At 32.7% G+C, this 22,687-nt stretch overlaps 2 protein-coding genes across 2 annotated transcripts in view; one reads left to right on the forward strand and one right to left on the reverse strand.

The window, feature by feature from the left end:
• LOC100366591 (E3 ubiquitin-protein ligase UBR4) overlaps positions 1–7,215 on the forward strand; it is an 86,536-nt gene extending 79,321 nt beyond the window's left edge. The window contains exons 82-87 of the mRNA XM_085491994.1: positions 396–521; positions 771–965; positions 4,370–4,594; positions 5,269–5,455; positions 5,568–5,631; positions 5,793–7,215. Of these exons, the coding sequence (XP_085348120.1) occupies positions 396–521; positions 771–965; positions 4,370–4,594; positions 5,269–5,455; positions 5,568–5,631; positions 5,793–5,857 (862 nt within the window). The 3' untranslated portion in view covers positions 5,858–7,215. The remainder of the gene's footprint in view (positions 1–395; positions 522–770; positions 966–4,369; positions 4,595–5,268; positions 5,456–5,567; positions 5,632–5,792) is intronic.
• An 827-nt stretch (positions 7,216–8,042) lies between these two features.
• The window catches only part of LOC102809395 (ubiquitin carboxyl-terminal hydrolase 20-like), a 53,655-nt gene continuing 39,010 nt past the window's right edge, over positions 8,043–22,687 (reverse strand). Inside the window, exons 14-24 of the mRNA XM_085492366.1 lie at positions 20,287–20,391; positions 16,893–17,053; positions 16,656–16,721; positions 14,156–14,282; positions 13,873–13,936; positions 13,458–13,563; positions 12,601–12,682; positions 11,142–11,250; positions 10,890–10,992; positions 10,440–10,508; positions 8,043–9,573 (exon numbers count right to left, since the gene is read on the reverse strand). Of these exons, the coding sequence (XP_085348492.1) occupies positions 9,383–9,573; positions 10,440–10,508; positions 10,890–10,992; positions 11,142–11,250; positions 12,601–12,682; positions 13,458–13,563; positions 13,873–13,936; positions 14,156–14,282; positions 16,656–16,721; positions 16,893–17,053; positions 20,287–20,391 (1,183 nt within the window). The 3' untranslated portion in view covers positions 8,043–9,382. The remainder of the gene's footprint in view (positions 9,574–10,439; positions 10,509–10,889; positions 10,993–11,141; positions 11,251–12,600; positions 12,683–13,457; positions 13,564–13,872; positions 13,937–14,155; positions 14,283–16,655; positions 16,722–16,892; positions 17,054–20,286; positions 20,392–22,687) is intronic.

A 22,687-nucleotide genomic window follows, 5' to 3' on the forward strand; every position in this document is an offset into this window, starting at 1 on the left:
TAGCTCAACATGTGTTCTTTACTTTGCATATTATGTGTCTTCAAAACACACAAAATATTGCATTTGTTTCTTTGTGGTTTTCTTCACATACTGTAACATATTTTATTTTTGCTTGGAACTAATTTTCGCTATTTTTCGCTGGTGGAATGATTCAGTGAAAATAAAATCCAGCGAATATACTTTTTTTTCCTATATTTTACATTCAACTCGTCAAAAATCAGTGAAAATTAATTTCATACTAAACACCAAAAAAGTATTTTCAGCGAAAATTAACTCCAGCTAAAATAAAGTATTTTCCAGTACCAAATAGACTTGATAGACCATCAAATGGGACTCGCATCAATTCAATTAAAAAAAATTATTTTGAGTTCTGACCATGTTTTGTTGTTTTTCAGACATGCCAGAGGACGGGAAGAATGGGAGAGTGCTGCATTACAGAATGCTAATACAAAATGTAACGGTTTATTGCCTTTATGGGGACCACAGGTTCCTGAGTCAGCATTTGCTAGCTGTTTAGCTCGGTGAGTCTTCTTTAAATCATTTGTCTTCTTTAGTTCACAGCACAAACTTTGTTGAATTATCTCAAGACTGCATTTACGCCTCCTGATTCAAGTAATTTTGAATTTAACATTTGCTTCATGGAATTAAACTTTACTTGCATGGGACGGTCATTCATAATGATGTTAAACTTCTCTTTAGTGGATGGGATAGGAATCAGTATAGATAGTAGCTCAATCACGTCAGTTTCATTGACTTTTTTTTTATTTCAGACATAATACATATTTGCAAGAATGTACCGGACATCGTGAGCCTACATACTATACAACTGTGCATGATATTAAATTACTGATGCAGAGGTTTTCAACTGAGAAGTCTTTTAGTGATGAGAGTGGTGGTGGTGGTCGGCAAAGTAACATGCATTTAGTTGCATATATGATGCATATGGCACTATATGTATTAAACACGTAAGTCAGTCAGTGTATACTTTCTAGGCTTCTTTCACAAGTATTGATCAAAAATACATTAGAATTTACTCACCATCTTACTCACTTTATACTGACATTCCCTGATGACAAACTTGCTATATTAAATGTTTCAATAATAACCATCTTGAACTCTAGTGACAAACTAATAAGTTGCATCTCACTCATTTACTATATTAAATTATTATTATTAAATCTTTATTGCAGGACATAAAGTGAAAAAGCTCATCCACCCCTTTTAAAAAAACAAACAAAAATAATAATGACTCACTAATGAACTATATCTCGCCATCTCACACAATAATGAACTATATCTCACCATCTCACTCACTAATGAGCTATATCTCACCATCTCACTCACTAATGAACTATATCTCATCATCTCACTCACTTATGAACGTTATCTCAGCATCCTACTCACTAATGAACTATATCTCACCAATTCACTCACTCACTAATGAACTATATCTCACCATCTCACTCACTAATGAACTATATCTCACCATCTCACTCACTAATGAGCTATATCTCACCATCTCACTCACTAATGAACTATCTCACCATCTCACTCACTGATGAACTATATCTCACCATCTCACTCACTAATGAACTATATCTCACCATCTCACTCACTAATGAACTATATCTCACCATCTCACTCACTAATGAACTATATTCCTCCATCTCACTCACTGATGAACTATATCTCACTATCTCACTCACTGATGAACTATATCTCACCATCCTACTCACTGATGAACTATATCTCACCATCTCACTCACTGATGAACTATATCTCACCATCTCACTCACTAATGAGCTATATCTCACCATCTCACTCACTAATAAACTGTATCTCACCATCTCACTCACTGATGAACTATATCTCACCATCTCACTCACTGATGAACTATATCTCACCATCTCACTCACTAATGAACTATATCTCACCATCTCACTCACTAATGAACTATATCTCACCATCTCACTAATGAACTATATCTCACCAACTCACTCACTCACTAATGAACTATATCTCACCATCTCACTCACTGATGAACTATATCTCACCATCTCACTCACTAATGAACTATATCTCACCAACTCACTCACTCACTAATGAACTATATCTCACCATCTCACTCACTCACTAATGAACTATATCTCACCATCTCACTCACTCACTAATGAACTATATCTCACCATCTCACTCACTGATGAACTATATCTCACCATCTCACTCACTAATGAACTATATCTCACCAACTCACTCACTCACTCACTGATGAACTATATCTCACCATCTCACTAATGAACTATATCTCACCATCTCACTCACTCACTAATGAACTATATCTCACCAACTCACTCACTCACTAATGAACTATATCTCACCAACTCACTCACTCACTAATGAACTATATCTCACCATCTCACTCACTGATGAACTATATCTCACCAACTCACTCACTCACTGATGAACTATATCTCACCATCTCACTCACTGATGAACTATATCTCACCATCTCACTCACTAATGAACTATATCTCACCATCTCACTCACTCACTCACTCACTGATGAACTATATCTCACCATCTCACTCACTAATGAACTATATCTCACAATCTCACTAATGAACTGTATCTCACAATCTCACTCACTGATGAACTATATCTCACAATCTCACTAATGAGCTATATCTCACCATCTCACTCACTAATAAACTGTATCTCACCATCTCACTCACTGATGAACTATATCTCACCATCTCACTCACTGATGAACTATATCTCACCATCTCACTCACTAATGAACTATATCTCACCATCTCACTAATGAACTATATCTCACCAACTCACTCACTCACTAATGAACTATATCTCACCATCTCACTCACTGATGAACTATATCTCACCATCTCACTCACTAATGAACTATATCTCACCAACTCACTCACTCACTAATGAACTATATCTCACCATCTCACTCACTCACTAATGAACTATATCTCACCATCTCACTCACTCACTAATGAACTATATCTCACCATCTCACTCACTGATGAACTATATCTCACCATCTCACTCACTAATGAACTATATCTCACCAACTCACTCACTCACTCACTCACTGATGAACTATATCTCACCATCTCACTAATGAACTATATCTCACCAACTCACTCACTAATGAACTATATCTCACCATCTCACTCACTCACTAATGAACTATATCTCACCAACTCACTCACTCACTAATGAACTATATCTCACCATCTCACTCACTCACTAATGAACTATATCTCACCATCTCACTCACTGATGAACTATATCTCACCATCTCACTCACTAATGAACTATATCTCACCATCTCACTCACTGATGAACTATATCTCACCAACTCACTCACTCACTGATGAACTATATCTCACCATCTCACTCACTGATGAACTATATCTCACCATCTCACTCACTAATGAACTATATCTCACCATCTCACTCACTCACTCACTCACTGATGAACTATATCTCACCATCTCACTCACTAATGAACTATATCTCACAATCTCACTAATGAACTGTATCTCACCATCTCACTCACTGATGAACTATATCTCACAATCTCACTAATGAACTATATCTCACCATCCTACTCTCTAATGAACTATATCTCACTCACTCACTCACTAATGAACTATATCTCACCATCTCACTCACTAATGAACTATATCTCACCATCTCACTCACTGATGAACTATATCTCACAATCTCACTAATGAACTATATCTCACCATCTCACTCACTAATGAACTATATCTCACAATCTCACTAATGAACTATATCTCACCATCTCACTAATGAACTATATCTCACCATCTCACTAATGAACTATATCTCACCATCCTACTCACTAATGAACTATATCTCACTCACTAATGAACTATATCTCGCCATCTCACTCACTAATGAACTATATCTCACAATCTCACTAATGAACTATATCTCACCATCTCACTAATGAACTATATCTCACCATCTCACTAATGAACTATATCTCACCATCTCACTAATGAACTATATCTCACCATCCTACTCACTAATGAACTATATCTCACTCACTAATGAACTATATCTCGCCATCTCACTCACTAATGAACTATATCTCACAATCTCACTAATGAACTATATCTCACCATCTCACTCACTAATGAACTATATCTCACCATCTCACTAATGAACTATATCTCACCATCCTACTCACTAATGAACTATATCCCTCCATCTCACTCACTGATGAACTATATCTCACTATCTCACTCACTGATGAACTATATCTCACCATCTCACTCACTAATGACAAACTAATTTTCTTATTCCCCATCAGAACACGTTCTGTTCCCAGAGAAGAGAAGAATGTGAGTAATTTCCTGAAAGCTAATAAAGAGAAATGGGTGGAAAATTGTTTTGAAGTTGATGGCCCACTGTATTTTGCCATGCTTTCAATGTTGGTGAATGGTCAAGACAAATGGCAGACTAACAGACTGATGTTTCTGAAGAGATTACTAGTAATGTCACATGTACGCAAAGCACATCCTGGTGGAACAACTAAGTAAGTGTACCATATTGTAAACATTAATTCATTGGGCACAATAATTTGCCTTTTGTGTAATATTTTCCAATTTCTATGTATTTTTTTTTTAACTTTGGTAGACCAATTTAGACGAAATTTGATATTGGCTTCTGGTTTTGATCAAAATTTTGGAAAAAATGTGAACAGTGTGTTGGTTTAATTTGTGTATGTCGGCAACAGTTGACTATGGTGCTCAATAGGTGAAGTGACTGTCTTATAGATGGTTACATTAAGTGGTTTTGGAGTTGAAAGGACATTTTTATAGAAAACTACAAAAAACTATTTGAGAAATACAAATATATGCTCAATCAGTTCAGCAATCAAACTGGAGCAGAACCATTAGAATGTGTTATGTTTTGGGGGAAAAATTAACTGTACAATATCAAAAATTTTCATTTGATGCAACAACAAGGTACATTTGTGACATGTGAGGGAAATATAATCTATTAATTGAACCATTATGCATGCACATGGTGTTATCTTTGGCTAGATTACAACTCAATTCAGGAATGAGATGTGTTGTAACATGTTATCACACGAATACTGCAAGATATGCATTATAAGACAGCATGGTGATGTATTGACCATCGTTTAGTAATATCATTGTATTCATGTCCTATAACTATTAAAACATTATTACTGTTTATTGATAGACTGACAGACAAGGTGGTACGAGAGTTTACTGAATACAAGCCAGAACTCATTATCTATGCTCTGATAGATGGCTTCTATACCATCGTATTCAGAAATGTTAGTATGTCTAGTAATGAAAATTGGTCATCAGCGCTAGCTGAGTATATTCGACAGAATGATGAGGCGTTACTTAAAGGATCCGAAAAAGTGAGTGTCTTATAGTTTTTATGTATTAATGACATTACAACTTGATAATTGTGCAGTGTTTTAAAAGTTATTAACAAAATTTAGAATAATTACATTGTATCTCATCTTACAGCTTTTGTCTTACTATGAGGACTTGAAACCGACCGAATCCTTCCGTGAATTCTGTGACATTGTTGGTAAGTGCTTTCAGTGTGTTTTCATGTAGTGGGGTCGTTTGTTCAGTTCATATCCAGTTTACACACCACTACTCACAGTCTAATACATGGGTGGGGTGTAGACAATGCTGTATTAAATATACAGTGTGCATCACTGAATGTTCTTGATTTCTGTATTTCAGGTCTTCTCGGAGATGTCAGTAATCCAGATACTTTCATTGCAGAGCTTCTTAATGACTTACCGTGAATCAATAGTAAAATGTGACGCACTGTTCCTCACATTATAAATTCTAATGTATGAATGTACAACTATATTGACTTTATTAATTCTGCATTTTACTAGTATAATTTATGGTCAGGTGTAGCTAGATATGTATTACACATCAGTGTTTTTGCTTTTCACATCACATGTTGTGACAATGCTTGCTATCAATTTAACTGCTTTTAGAATTGATCATTTCACTGTAGGGAGGTGGGGCTTGCATGTTCATGCTTTTTAAAGCTATGTTGTCATCACTCGAGTGAATGAATATTCTTATGTTAAGTTATAATATTGTTGGAATTCTGAGGGTAACTTGATTTGAAGTTTTTCTGCGTGTGTACTTAATGATTAGTTGAATGATCATACTGCTTTTTATTCTGATTCCAACTGATTCACATCTTTTCTAATCAACATTACGTGTTACTATCATTACTGTATTGTTTCACATGTCAGAACAACTACCTGGTCACTGGTTTGTTATGCGTGGCGAGAGATTGTTACATGATTAGAACAAGTTAGGTCAAACCAACAGAAGGGTGCATCAAACTTTTCTTACAATCATGTATATTGACAAATAGAAAACTTTTTCTAAAAAAATATAAGAACTGACACAGACAGTGGTGTATGTCAGAATACAGTTGTTGTTCCATTTCTATTGCATGGTATAATAATAATCTTGAAACATGCAGAACAAACCACAATATGTTATATAAGAAATATACTTTATTGTACTACTATCTTGAGAGAAACTTCCAGCCAACTCTTACCTCCTCCTCTCTTCAAGGGAAATGTTGCTTAGAACTAAATAATTTTTTTAGCCTTTGTCAATGATTATATTGTTTTCATTTGCACCACAGCATGTAGTAATGTACTTTATTTGAAGGTTTACCAGTCTGAGAGTTGCTGAATAATAACATGTTACAACTGCTCAAAAAAAATGCCATATTTTGGTGAATTATTCACAATTGTGTGTAGCAGTGATATTTTCTCTGCTGTCCAACGACATGAAGTGTCAGAGTCTTCGTTGAATTTTGTTCTCACTAATGCTATAAAATCTTAAAAATTGTTAGCAGTGAAATTGAAATGTTTTACAGTAGTCAATTATAGAGCAGTTGTTTATACAAACCTTACTAAACATATTATTCTCTTCTTGGATGTTCCTGTCATAAATCTTGTATTGAATTTGAAGCCATGTAATAACAGACTTAGAGACCTTGAAGAATTAATGTGTATCTACATCGATATGTTGAGGTTTATACAACTTGGATTTTTTATTTTACTTGCTACATGCTGTTTGTCTAACATGCTTTATAGATGCCAATAAATTGTATTGCTCACTAAAACTATCATGTGTTGTTAACTTGAATGAACCAAGCATGCTTGATCCATGAGATGTGTCCATATCAGATTGTTATTCTGTAGTTCTGATAACACTTTAGTGATCCAGAGACAGTCTGAAAGTGATCTTCTAATAGTTGCTCACCACACTACGGTCCCGCAATTGTAAGATAGGGGTACAGGGGTACAGCACTTCCAGACTGTATTTGCATAGAGCCTTTTGGTAGACATGTGACTTTTTTAGAACACAGATAGACTACCTGTAAAAACACTGCATTGCCACTACTTGTTGCTTTGGAATCAAACACAGGCCATAATTTGATGAAAATGGTTATGTACAAAAAGTACTAATTTAAAAACAACCAGTGCATATGCGTACATGTATTGGACAATGTCAATCTCTCATCAACTTGTACTTACATGTAGCTATGTGCTGCATAAACGCTTTTAGATAATGTATTCATCCATTTTGTAACATTATGCTTGGATATTAAACAAAGATAGCAATTTCGAGTACTGAGAGGTTACCAAGCTTTAATTAATTAATGTTTTGGTGATTGGAAGATATTGAAAAAGTCACAGGCAAGTGAAAAACTCTTATTTGTTATTTCATTAGAAGACTCAGTAGTACCTATATTTTTATAATATCAGAAGTCAAAAATATTGAGGTAGGTACTTGCATATAAAATTTGAAAACATTCTGAATTGCAGTTTCGAAGCAGAAGAAGTTGAAATTGTAAAGTTCACAACGACGACGACGGACAATAAGTAATATGAACAGCTCTGCTGTGTCGACAGCGGAGCTAAAATTGGAAACATAAACCAAGCTAGGTTAGGTTATGGATAATGAAAGTTTTATTTTTGAGCATTGAAAAAAATTTGGTAAAACAATAATTTATGAAAACTACAACTCTACTTGTTACATCATAATACATTGGAATAAATGATATATTGCACTCTGATTAAAATAATTTACTTCATTGAATGATTGAAAAGCAATCAATTAGGTCATAAGTCACAATATATGGTTGTTATGTTAATGAGATGATTCATCACAAAAAGGCCTGACAGCCACATCAATGAAGTGAAATGCTTCTTATAACATACCTAATTATTTATGTGTGTTAACTTGGTAGAAGCTTTCTTATCAATTTTGAGAGAGCTGGTCATAAATGGCATGTAAATTCATGACAATGAAATAGCATTTGTTTGCTACAGTAATGTATTTTGAGAACACAATGTTACAAAATATTTTAAAACCTAGATTTTGGAAATAATTTAGAACAAAAAGTCATTTATAATATATGATTTTTACAGTCTATGGCACCAGCCTACAATACAAGATAAACAAAATGGCCACGATCCACTGAATTACAACCATAATTTTCTTGAACATTGGGCTGGTGACCCCTTACTTTTTTTAAGTCAATTTCCTTATTACTAATATTGCCCAGGATTACAATTTATTGTAAAACGAATAAATTTGACTATTTTTATTTATACGTAGGCTTCTACCTTAAGTGGGATTTTAACAATTATTTATGTACATACTGGAGTTGTGAAGCAGATATTTATGTATGAAATCATCACTATATTGCCAAAAACCAACATAAACAGAACTACCGGTACATCACAGGTGGTGACCACAGTAACATTATCATTAATTACTTTGCCTGTGATAAATACATGGCTACAATTTTTATCCGATCTTTGCCAAACTTAGATAAACATTTTGTCTACACTGCCAATGTATTCTATATGTATAGTTCACATTGGTCTCTCATCTCAAACACAATGCACTGTCAGTGATGTTTCTGAAAGCCTTCGTGCATTTAAGAAATTGTCACAAGTAGCAGTTTGTACTGCATAGAGTTGAATAAGATAAATGACAATGATAGAAAAGACAATGATTTGAATAATATTTGTATGCAAAAAATGAGGGGGGGAGGGGGGTGACACACACCATAAAGTACCAGGATGTGTGACCTTTTAAGGAGGTCATTCATAAGATCTGAGTAATCACAAGTCGTGAAGATTATTTCAAAAGCCAATGAGAAATTCCTTCTACATGCATATATTAAATAACATTACACAAGTCTGTCTGATTGGCTGTTATTGGAATATTATACATTTACACATCAAGTCACAAATAAATAACAAATAACACTTTCTTTATTCCTTTTCCTGTTGGTCGATGCATCCTTTTTCTTCTCCATTTTCTTCTTGTGGACTGTCATCTGCCGCACTCTGTGTTTCACGGGCTGGCTCCTGTAAATCCTGTCTCCGTGCAAGTTCTGGTTCACCACCGTATATCGAGTACAAATAATTCCACATATCCTCAGAGATCTGTCCACAGTCTGAGTCTGATAAAGAATCAATGGTAAAAAAAAATAGTCAATGTTTCTGCTAATAATTTTATTGGCTTGCCCATAATGATGTGAAGGAATAGTCATAGCAGTGTCAAAATGTCTGTCGTCATTGTTGTAAATTTTCCTTGTGATCATGATAACTCCAATAATATTCAGCTGAACTAGATATGTAGGTACAGCTGACCTGTATAGATTTCCCAGTTGTATTTTTGATGATATTTTTAAAGTGTACATACCGATAGTTTCTCTTAGGAAACTTGACAGTGTAATTGTATGCTATGATCTGCTCACCTTTACATACATGTATCAGGGCAAGACATGTGTAGTGAAATTAATATAGAACCAAACATAGTTAAACTACCGTCCCTCGGTGGACGGTGGTTAAACTACCTATCAGCCATGTTATTACATAATGATCTTTACAATAACTACTTCTGCAACACAGACATATTGTAGATATGGATGAAATCAAAGTCATTGACAGAGACAATGTGGATGAAATCAAAGTCATTGACAGAGACAATGTGGATGAAATCAAAGTCATTGACAGAGACAATGTCATTTGGTTGTACATGTATAAGCATTCAAAATATACCAAACAACTTGAAAACAATATTTTGAATAGCAACACATTTAAATATCAACAGCATCCTTTCACTCATCCATACTTTGTGGCTTGGGAAAAGAGGAATATTAAAGTTTACTTGGAAACAAAGAACAGACTTAAAGGCACTTGCAAACATGAAACTGTTAACAGTACTATACTGCAAAATCTGAATGAACAGAACCAATGACGAGACATTCTTGCTGTAGTATGCCAATGCTTTCTTCAATAGAACAAAGTACAAAATGATACATACCATTTTTACGTAACCATTGTCCACCTTTATTGACAGCAATGTCAGAGTTATCAATGGCACCTGGTGGCTCTGCGAGTACGAAAAATAAATTATTCTCACTGAAAACATTAGGCACATATTAGCATGGGCCAATTTCATTCAAACTTGAGATTGACATTACCCATTGTGGGTTACTTAATTCATTAAAAACGACTGACTGGTGGTCATTTTGTTTTACTCTCATGCGTCTTATTCATTTCTCAAATATAGTTTCACCAATGAAATGAAATTATGACAATATGTGCTAAAGATAGGTGGAATAGGTCTTTTATATTTTTCACAATCCAGAAATGTTCATTCTCTAACTTTATGTGAAAATAATGAGCACAAATGAGAAACACAGGTGTAATTTTTTCCAGCTTGATGATTTGATATTAAGTTACATTTTATACACAAAGAAGATAACGCTACCTGACAGTTTTCCTTTGACAAATGATTCCCAGTCTCTGAACCATGACATACTAATAAAATATATCACACTGGCTTCCCCTTCATTCTGGAATTCATTATTCAACTAAAAAAGGAGAAAAGAATTAAGTTAAGATTTGAATAAATTAGAATGAATTCCAAGCTGTTTATCATCACAAGTACTACAACACAGTAAAGTTGTGTAAGGTTAGAAGTTTGTATGACAACACAGCAAGAAGAAAACTAATGACCTACCTTGACAAAGGTCTCCAGCTCTTCTTTTCTTCTCTTGTCCAATTTCTCCATTTCAATCTGACATGTAGGACATGTGTAAAGATGATTGACAGCAGGGCCACCTCCAAATCTGAGACATATCACACATAATTGATATACATGTCATGCATTCCATCACAAATAACTGGTTCATATAACCAATCAGAGAGCAGTTTGTTTGTTTGTTTGTTGTTTGTTTGTTTTTTCAACGTACTGTGGAATACTTTATTTTCGCTGATATTAATTTTCGCTGAAAAGGCTTTTTGGGCATTTTGCCTGGAATTTATTTTCACTGATTTTTGATGAGTTTAATGTAAAATATAGGAAAAAAGTATATTTGCTGGATTTTATTTTCACGGAATCATTCCTTCAGCGAAAATAGCGAAAATAAATTCCAAGCAAAAATAAAGTATTCTACAGTATTAAATTTTGCCTTGTATAAGATGCTTCTACTCAAATAGCTTTGATAACTTTTTCTGTCAGAAACCTATGACCTAATTTGAAACTTACCTGTTATACAGATACTCCCATACGGGTTGTGGCAATGATGTAAACTTGCCTGTTATACAGATACTCCCATACGGGTTGTGGCAATGATGTAAACTTACCTGTTATACAGATACTCCCATACGGGTTGTGGCAATGATGTAAACTTACCTGTTATACAGATACTCCCATACGGGTTGTGGCAATGATGTAAACTTACCTGTTATACAGATACTCCCATACGGGTTGTGGCAATGATGTAAACTTACCTGTTATACAGATACTCCCATACGGGTTGTGGCAATGATGTAAACTTACCTGTTATACAGATACTCCCATACGGGTTGTGGCAATGATGTAAACTTACCTGTTATACAGATACTCCCATACGGGTTGTGGCAATGATGTAAACTTACCTGTTATACAGATACTCCCATACGGGTTGTGGCAATGATGTAAACTTACCTGTTATACAGATACTCCCATATGGGTTGTGGCAATGATGTAAACTTACCTGTTATACAGATACTCCCATACGGGTTGTGGCAATGATGTAAACTTACCTGTTATACAGATACTCCCATACGGGTTGTGGCAATGATGTAAACTTACCTGTTATACAGATACTCCCATACAGGTTGTGGCAATGATGTAAACTTACCTGTTATACAGATACTCCCATACAGGTTGTGGCAATGATGTAAACTTACCTGTTATACAGATACTCCCATACGGGTTGTGGCAATGATGTAAACTTACCTGTTATACAGATACTCCCATACAGGTTGTGGCAATGATGTAAACTTACCTGTTATACAGATACTCCCATACGGGTTGTGGCAATGATGTAAACTTACCTGTTATACAGATACTCCCATACGGGTTGTGGCAATGATGTAAACTTACCTGTTATACAGATACTCCCATACGGGTTGTGGCAATGATGTAAACTTACCTGTTATACAGATACTCCCATACGGGTTGTGGCAATGATGTCACAATATCTTCAACATAATTAGCTTTACTTGGTGGCACACCTGAATAATATTAATAATAATTCCCATTTTTAATAATTGTAATCATGAAAATGGCTTAAGGTTTTAACTGACCTGTAGAATTTGTTAAAGAAAGGAAACAATAATTGGTTGGATCAATTCAGATGAATTTAATTAATAATCTAAGGTTATCCTTTTGAACAAGAAGCATGGTAACTAATACAGCTCTGCAAGGTGATCCACTATATTGAAGTTTATAACAATTTTAGAAAGAACACTTATAATATAGCAAAATGGATAATATTTAATGTATATCGGTGATTTTCAGTCTGTGATTTATTCAAGTACACCTAAGCACAAAATTTAACTTTAATCTGATAAGTAGTATTTGAGATATTAGAAAATTGACTAATTTAGAAAGCTGATCATAATCAAACCAAACCAAACCAGTTCTCTCCTCTGTTCTGCTAATTTGTCTCTGAGGGAGCTCCGCGCTAGATGCATATTTATGCAATAATATTTATGAGCTGAAAGTCCAGAAGTGTAAATTTATGCGACCTCTTGTTTTGCCAAACAGACTATGCTAATGAAAGATATCGCTATAAACGAAAATCTTCATAAATAGGGAGACTTAAACATAAATAAAAATTCCCAACTGCAGTCTGTATATTAAAAAAAAAATTACCCAAAAATTATGAATTATGTAACACACATATGCCATACTGAACTTCTCCTAATGAGCTCACATTAATTTTAAATTATATTTATGCAAATAAGCTCATTTATTAAGCATTGAGTATGCAATGAAACTACTTACCTCCATGTTTACACAAGAAATCGTAATTAGTGATTGGTCCAGGCTCTGAGAATGTGTTGAACTTATTTAACCATTGCTGAGACACGAAAAACTGCAACAAACTTGGCTGTCAAAATAAAAGGCAAACAGTTCAAACCCTTTGAGCATCAAAGGTAAAGTCCTTTTGCTCCAAAATATAGAAAATACATAAAAATATACACGTTTTACCAAAATTTTGGCAGAAAAATCGTTGGTGTGAAAAATTGGTACCTTGTGTGAGTTTTGAAACAGATGCATATCTGTAGATCGAAGATGACACAGATACAGAAACTAAAAGTTATATTTATCTTTTACCGACACTGTGTTTAGATTTTTGACAAAATTATCATTTGTGGCATAATTAGAATTGCTCAGATACAGTTTGTGAGAGTTATACCTCATGTGTGTTCGTCATCCCAACAACTTTCTGTCTTTCTTTCAAAGCTTCTGGTGAGTTTTTCCTGTAAGAATAAATAAGAACATTTATAAATAACAAAACAGGTACAGTGAAACAATGCGATTCAAACAGCACCGATCAGGTACTTTTCAATTTATTTTCTGAAAGCTTGTGTAACAACCAGTCATGTGTGAGTAGAACTCAGACAAATCATTTCCTGATACTCTAATATTACCAGTCTGGTTTCAATGATTTAATTTTGATTAAGCGTTTCCATAGTTACCTGTAGAAGAGTACATAGGCTTCTGAATTGGCTACTTGTACACCATGTACTTCAGTCACATACATATCATCAAATTCATACCACTGACCATTAATCCAATTCTGACAGTAAGCAGTATAATGACCACCTACAATTGGATACAAGTTTGATGACAATTGAGCAGGAATCATTATTTGGAAGTTGTTTTAAATTATTGGTTGTCATTTGACAGCTTTTTATTAATAGTCATTCGATAAACGAGTCATTTGTGAACACTTTGTAGATATTTGTCATTTAGTGTTTCATTAGTATTCATTTGGTAGATGTTTCATTATTTGTAATTTGGTAGACGTTTCATTATTTGTCATTTGGTAGGTGTTTCATTAAGTCATTTATTTGGTAGATGTTTCTTTAAGTCATTTGGTAGATGTTTCATTATTTGTCATTTGGTAGATGTTTCATTATTTGTCATTTGGTAGATGTTTCATTAGTATTTATTTGGTGGATGTTTCGTTATTTGTCATTTGGTAGATGTTTCATTATTGTCATTTGGTAGATGTTTCGTTAGTATTTATTTGGTAGATGTTTCATTAGTATATATTTTGTAGATGTTTCATTAGTATATATTTTGTAGATGTTTCATTATTTGTCATTTGGTAGACGTTTCATTAGTATTTATTTGGTTGATGTTCCAATAGTATTTTTTTGGTAGATGTTTCATCAGTAGTCATTTCATAGATGTTTTGTTAGTCATTTGGTAGATGTTTCATTATTTGTCATTTGGTAGATGTTTCATTATTTGTCATTTGGTAGATGTTTTATTATTTGTCATTTGGTAGATGTTTCATTAGTATTTATTTGGTTGATGTTCCAATAGTATTTATTTGGTAGACATTTCATCAGTAGTCATTTCATAGATGTTTTGTTAGTCATTATATATTTTGTAGATGTTTCATTAGTGTTTATTTGGTTGATGTTTCATTAGTATTTATTTGGTAGATGTTTCATTAGTATTTATTTGGTAGATTTTTATTAGTATTTATTCCATAGATGTTTCGTTATCTGTCATTTGGTAGATGTTTCATTAGTATTTATTTGGTAGATTTTTATTAGTATTTATTTGATAGATGTTTCATTATTGTCATTTGGTAGATATTTCATTATTGTCATTTGGTAAATGTTTCATTAGTAAATATTTTGTAGATGTTTCATTATTTGTCATTTGGTAGATGTTTCATTAGTATTTATTTGGTAGATGTTTCATTAAGTCATTTGGTAGATGTTTCATTATTTGTCATTTGGGGAGACGTTTCATTATTTGTCATTTGGTAGACGTTTCATTAGTATTTATTTGGTTGATGTTCCAATAGTATTTATTTTGCAGACATTTCATCAGTAGTCATTTCATAGATGTTTTGTTAGTCATTATATATTTTGTAGATGTTTCATTATTTGTCATTTGGTAGATGTTTCATTATTTGTCATTTGGTAGATGTTTCATTATTTGTCATTTGGTAGATGTTTCATTATTTGTCATTTGGTAGATGTTTCATTAGTATTTATTTGGTTGATGTTCCAATAGTATTTATTTGGTAGACATTTCATCAGTAGTCATTTCATAGATGTTTTGTTAGTCATTTGGTAGATGTTTCATTATTTGTCATTTGGTAGATGTTTCATTATTTGTCATTTGGTAGATGTTTTATTATTTGTCATTTGGTAGATGTTTCATTAGTATTTATTTGGTTGATGTTCCAATAGTATTTATTTGGTAGACATTTCATCAGTAGTCATTTCATAGATGTTTTGTTAGTCATTATATATTTTGTAGATGTTTCATTATTTGTCATTTGGTAGATGTTTTATTAGTATTTATTTGGTAGATGTTTCGTTATTTGTCATTTGGTAGATGTTTCATTAGTATATATTTTGTAGATGTTTCATTATTTGTCATTTGGTGGATGTTTCATTAGTATTTATTTGGTGGATGTTTCGTTATTTGTCATTTGGTAGATGTTTCATTATTGTCATTTGGTAGATGTTTCGTTAGTATTTATTTGGTAGATGTTTCATTAGTATATATTTTGTAGATGTTTCATTAGTATATATTTTGTAGATGTTTCATTATTTGTCATTTGGTAGACGTTTCATTAGTATTTATTTGGTTGATGTTCCAATAGTATTTTTTTGGTAGATGTTTCATCAGTAGTCATTTCATAGATGTTTTGTTAGTCATTTGGTAGATGTTTCATTATTTGTCATTTGGTAGATGTTTCATTAGTATTTATTTGGTAGATGTTTATTTAGTAGTTTGATTAGTTATAATTTGTTCAGCTCAATCAGCATGGAATGTACACTTGACCATTATACAGTATAAATGTAACCAGTAAGACACAGATGAATACAATGACAAACTAAAATTTGCTCATCTTGCATATTGCTGTCCAATTATAACAAGTAATTTATAACATGCTGTTACAAAACATATCCACCACCCTCAATTAAATTTTATTTGACTTACCTCCTGCTGTTCCATGATGACATATCACTCCCACTAGATCATAAATGGAGCACTTAGATGGGCTGTCTGATGAGTTAAGAAAGAATGTAATTGCTGTTACCCAGTCAGTATAATTAAGTTAGATTTCCATCTTGAGATGCTACATTCTAAGTTTGGATTTTAATTAGTCTGATGTGAAACCACCAAATATACTTATGTGAAATCATACTTTTAATGAATATGGCAGAAAGTATGTACCTTGTGAAAGAAACGGTTTCATGTCTAGTGATTCTAGCGGGAATGATACATAGTTGGTGATCTTTGATGAGTACATCATTTCATGACGGAACCTCTTAAGATGTATGCATAATATCTCTGGTAATTCCATTACTTGTGACATCTTGACACCGTTACGTAGTCTGGTATAAGGGAAAAAATAACAATTTATAGCAAAACCATTGCAAAAATTCAATTCACCATTGCAAAAATTCAATTCACCATTGCAATAATTCAATTCACCATTGCAAAAATTCAATTCACCATTGCAAAAATTCAATTCACCATTGCAAAAATTCAATTCACCATTGCAAAAATTCAATTCACCATTGCAAAAATTCAATTCACCATTGCAAAAATTCAATTCACCATTGCAAAAATTCAATTCACCATTGCAAAAATTCAATTCACCATTGCAAAAATTCAATTCACCATTGCAAAAATTCAATTCACCATTGCAAAAATTCAATTCACCATTGCAAAAATTCAATTCACCATTGCAATAATTCAATTCACCATTGCAATAATTCAATTCACCATTGCAAAAAGGCAATTCACCATTGCAATAATTCAATTCACCATTGAAAGAATTCAATTCACCATTGCAAAAATTCAATTCACCATTGCAAAAATGCAATTCACCATTGCAATAATTCAATTCACCATTGAAAGAATTCAATTAACCTTTGCAATAATTCAATTCACCATTGAAAGAATTCAGTTCACCATTGCAAAAATTCAATTCACCATTGCAATAATTCAATTCACCATTGCAATAATTCAATTCACCATTGCAATAATTCAATTCACCATTGCAAAAATGCAATTCACCATTGCAATAATTCAATTCACCATTGCAAAAATTCAATTCACCATTGCAAAAATTCAATTCACCATTGCAATAATTCAATTCACCATTGCAAAAATGCAATTCACCATTGCAATAATTCAATTCACCATTGAAAGAATTCAATTCACCTTTGCAATAATTCAATTCACCATTGAAAGAATTCAGTTCACCATTGCAAAAATTCAATTCACCATTGCAATAATTCAATTCACCATTGCAATAATTCAATTCACCATTGCAATAATTCAATTCACCATTGCAAAAATGCAATTCACCATTGCAATAATTCAATTCACCATTGCAAAAATTCAATTCACCATTGCAAAAATTCAATTCACCATTGCAAAAATTCAATTCACCATTGCAAAAATTCAATTCACCATTGCAAAAATTCAATTCACCATTGCAAAAATGCAATTCACCATTGCAAAAATTCAATTCACCATTGCAATAATTCAATTCACCATTGCAAAAATTCAATTCACCATTGCAAAAATTCAATTCACCATTGCAAAAATTCAATTCACCATTGCAAAATTTCAATTCACCATTGCAAAAATTCAATTCACCATTGCAAAAATTCAATTCACCATTGCAATAATTCAATTCACCATTGCAATAATTCAATTCACCATTGCAATAATTCAATTCACCATTGCAATAATTCAATTCACCATTGCAAAAAGGCAATTCACCATTGCAATAATTCAATTCACCATTGAAAGAATTCAATTCACCATTGCAAAAAATCAATTCACCATTGCAAAAATGCAATTCACCATTGCAATAATTCAATTCACCATTGAAAGAATTCAATTCACCTTTGCAATAATTCAATTCACCATTGAAAGAATTCAGTTCACCATTGCAAAAATTCAATTCACCATTGCAATAATTCAATTCACCATTGCAATAATTCAATTCACCATTGCAATAATTCAATTCACCATTGCAAAAATGCAATTCACCATTGCAATAATTCAATTCACCATTGCAAAAATTCAATTCACCATTGCAAAAATTCAATTCACCATTGCAATAATTCAATTCACCATTGCAAAAATGCAATTCACCATTGCAATAATTCAATTCACCATTGAAAGAATTCAATTCACCTTTGCAATAATTCAATTCACCATTGAAAGAATTCAGTTCACCATTGCAAAAATTCAATTCACCATTGCAATAATTCAATTCACCATTGCAATAATTCAATTCACCATTGCAATAATTCAATTCACCATTGCAAAAATGCAATTCACCATTGCAATAATTCAATTCACCATTGCAAAAATTCAATTCACCATTGCAAAAATTCAATTCACCATTGCAAAAATTCAATTCACCATTGCAATAATTCAATTCACCATTGCAAAAATTCAATTCACCATTGCAATAATTCAATTCACCATTGCAATAATTCAATTCACCATTGCAAAAATGCAATTCACCATTGCAAAAATTCAATTCACCATTGCAATAATTCAATTCACCATTGCAATAATTCAATTCACCATTGCAAAAATGCAATTCACCATTGCAATAATTCAATTCACCATTGAAAGAATTCAATTCACCTTTGCAATAATTCAATTCACCATTGAAAGAATTCAGTTCACCATTGCAAAAATTCAATTCACCATTGCAAAAATTCAATTCACCATTGCAAAAATTCAATTCACCATTGCAAAAATTCAATTCACCATTGCAAAATTCAATTCACCATTGCAATAATTCAATTCACCATTGCAATAATTCAATTCACCATTGCAAAAATTCAATTCACCATTGCAAAAATTCAATTCACCATTGCAAAATTCAATTCACCATTGCAATAATTCAATTCACCATTGCAATAATTCAATTCACCATTGCAATAATTCAATTCACCATTGCAAAAATGCAATTCACCATTGCAATAATTCAATTCACCATTGAAAGAATTCAATTCACCATTGAAAGAATTCAGTTCACCATTGCAATAATTCAATTCACCATTGCAAAAATTCAATTCACCATTGCAATAATTCACTTCACCATTCAAAGAATTCAATTCACCATTGAAAGAATTCAATTCACCATTGAAAGAATTCAATTCACCATTGAAAGAATCCAATTCAATTCACCAGTGCAAAATCTTGAAATTTGAAATCATGGGGTAGCTTGAAGAGTGTGACCATTCAAATTTCATTTTCAAGATGTTTTATCTGTACATTTTAATTTTTGAGAATGTGCTAACATTTTTATCCTGCTACATACATTTCTCTCAGAGTTCAGCTTAAATAAATTGTTTTCAAAAAATCTCCATCCCTTTATCATGTATATGCCTTTTTATTTCAAAACAGGACCAAAAACAATTTTTCTTTTCTTAACACCAATCAGAAACTGATTTCCATCAAATAACATTTTTTGTTTCTTCAAACACAATTCAAACACACCTCTGGAAACAAGGCTGTTTATAAATAAGTAGATGCTTTCAGTACTATTATAAAACATGTCCTGACACAACTGAATCTGGTTACTCACTTTTTACATTTTTCACAGCTGTACATATTGTCTCCCTTTAGGTCATCGGCCGCAAAAAACGCTGCAAGACAATCGTCTAGCGTCACATGTGGTCCCATAAACCAACTAAATAAATAAATTACAAGTATTTTGGATTAAATTAAATAATATAACAAAGATGTGATCCGAAAACTAGAGATTTCTATACTAAGAATGAATATATTAGCCTTAAATTACACTGAAACATTGTGTAATAATTGGCACCAGTAATTGCCATGGTAATAAGAATAAAAGTTTTTGAGAGAAAACAGTATGGCCACAAAAGTTTTGTGGAATATATTTCTTTAAATCAAACTGTTACAAGGGCAATTACTTGAAATCAAAGAAAGCTTAGAAAGAATTCCCGTGTGCTGAGAGTATTGGAGACACATTAAAAATTAATTAAAAATTACTTGAACTTGAGATATTGATGGAAATGCAGAAAACTAATTATGCAAATAAGGTAACTAATATGAACACATTTAAGTGTAAAACTAATAAGGTCTGCGCAATGTAAAAGTAATAAGATCTGCGTAATGTAATATCTATGTACCAACTTTCATTGAAATGTGATTAGAACCAAACAATTATTATTGTGCTAATTAAGAGAATTAATATGAACAGATTTTAGCCCAAAATTAATCAGGCTGTCTATTGTCCTAGAGCATTTATGTACCAAGTTTTATTCAAATGTGATGATCAATACTTGAGATATCAGTATTAATTAATTAATTAATTAATTATGTTAATTAGGTGATTAAGAAGCATAAATATTTACCAAAACTAATATGGTGTATAGTCCTACACATGTAGGTTCATTGAAATGTGATGAGCACTCTTTAAAAGTTTCATTAAAATTCAATGAGTGGTTCTTAGGACAAATTAACTAATTATTAAAGCAAATTAGTAGTTAATATGCACAATAATTTATCCTAAAATTAATCAAGTCTCTGCATAGTCCTAGAAGATCTATGTCGCAAGTGTCATTGAAATGTGATGATTAGTACTTGAGATATCAGGTGAAGGGCTGAAAATTAACTAATTATGCTAATAAGGTGATTAATATGCACAAATATTTCTCCAAAAACTAATTAGGTCTCTGCACAGTCCTCAAGTAACTATGTACCATGTTTCATTGAAGTGTTCATTACTACTTGAAATATCAATAGCTGAAAATTAATTAATTATGCAAATTAGGTAATTAATATGTACTGATATTACCCTAAAAACTATCTGTGCAGTCTCATATGACATCTATGTACCAAGTTTTATTGAAATGTTATGATTAGTACTTGAGATATCAGTGGAAAAGCCGAAAATTGATTAATCATTATGCAAATTAGATAATTAATATAAACAGATTTTTACCCAAAACTAATGAAATCTGCGCATTAGATCAGAGCATCCATGTGCCAAGTTTCATCAAAATCCAATGAGTGGTTCTTCAAATATCAGTGGAACAGTCATGGAACAGCTTAAAATCAGTTAATTATCATGCAAATTAGGTATTTAATATTCATAGATTTTTACCAAAATCTAATCAACTCTGCGCATTATCCCAGAGCATCTATGTACCAAGTTTCACCAAAATTTGATTAGTGGTTCTTGAGATAACGGTGGAACAAAAAAAGTGACATACATACATGCATGCATGCATGCATGCATGCATACATGCATACATGCATACATGCATACATGCATACATGCATACATGCATACATACATACATACATACATACAGACAGACAGACAGACAGACAGACAGACAGACAGACAGACAGACAGACAGACAGACAGACAGACAGACAGACAGACAGACAGACAGACAGGGTAACTGCAAAGACTCCCTTTTGTGCTTCCCTACAGGGCAACAATAAGTAAAACATGACAGTCCCATCATGCAATAGTAACAAACGTAAATTTACTTAAGTACAACTTAGGAACGACGTCAAAAGATCCATGTTGGATAAAAAACTTTTTTTTTCCCAAACCCCCCTATCTACTGATATTACCCTAAAAACTATCAGGTTTGTGCAGTGTTCTATGACATCTATGTACCAAGTTGTATTGAAATGTGATGATTAGTACTTGAGATATCAGTGGAAAAGCCGGAAATTTATTAATCATTATGCAAATTAGGTAATTAATATTGCACAGATTTTTACCCCAAACTAATCAAATCTGCACATTAGTTTGGAGCATCTGTGTGCCAAGTTTCAACAAAATCCAATGAGTGGTTCTTCAAATATCAGTGGAACAGTCATGGTACAGCTTAAAATCAGTTAATTATCATGCAAATTAGGTATTTAATATTCATAGATTTTTACCAAAATCTAATCAACTCTGCGCATTATCCCAGAGCATCTATGTACCAAGTTTCACC

The sequence above is a fragment of the Saccoglossus kowalevskii genome, chromosome 17 (assembly GCF_978046115.1).
Source record: "Saccoglossus kowalevskii chromosome 17, keSacKowa6.1, whole genome shotgun sequence".
In the NCBI taxonomy this organism is placed as follows: Eukaryota; Metazoa; Hemichordata; class Enteropneusta; family Harrimaniidae; genus Saccoglossus; species Saccoglossus kowalevskii.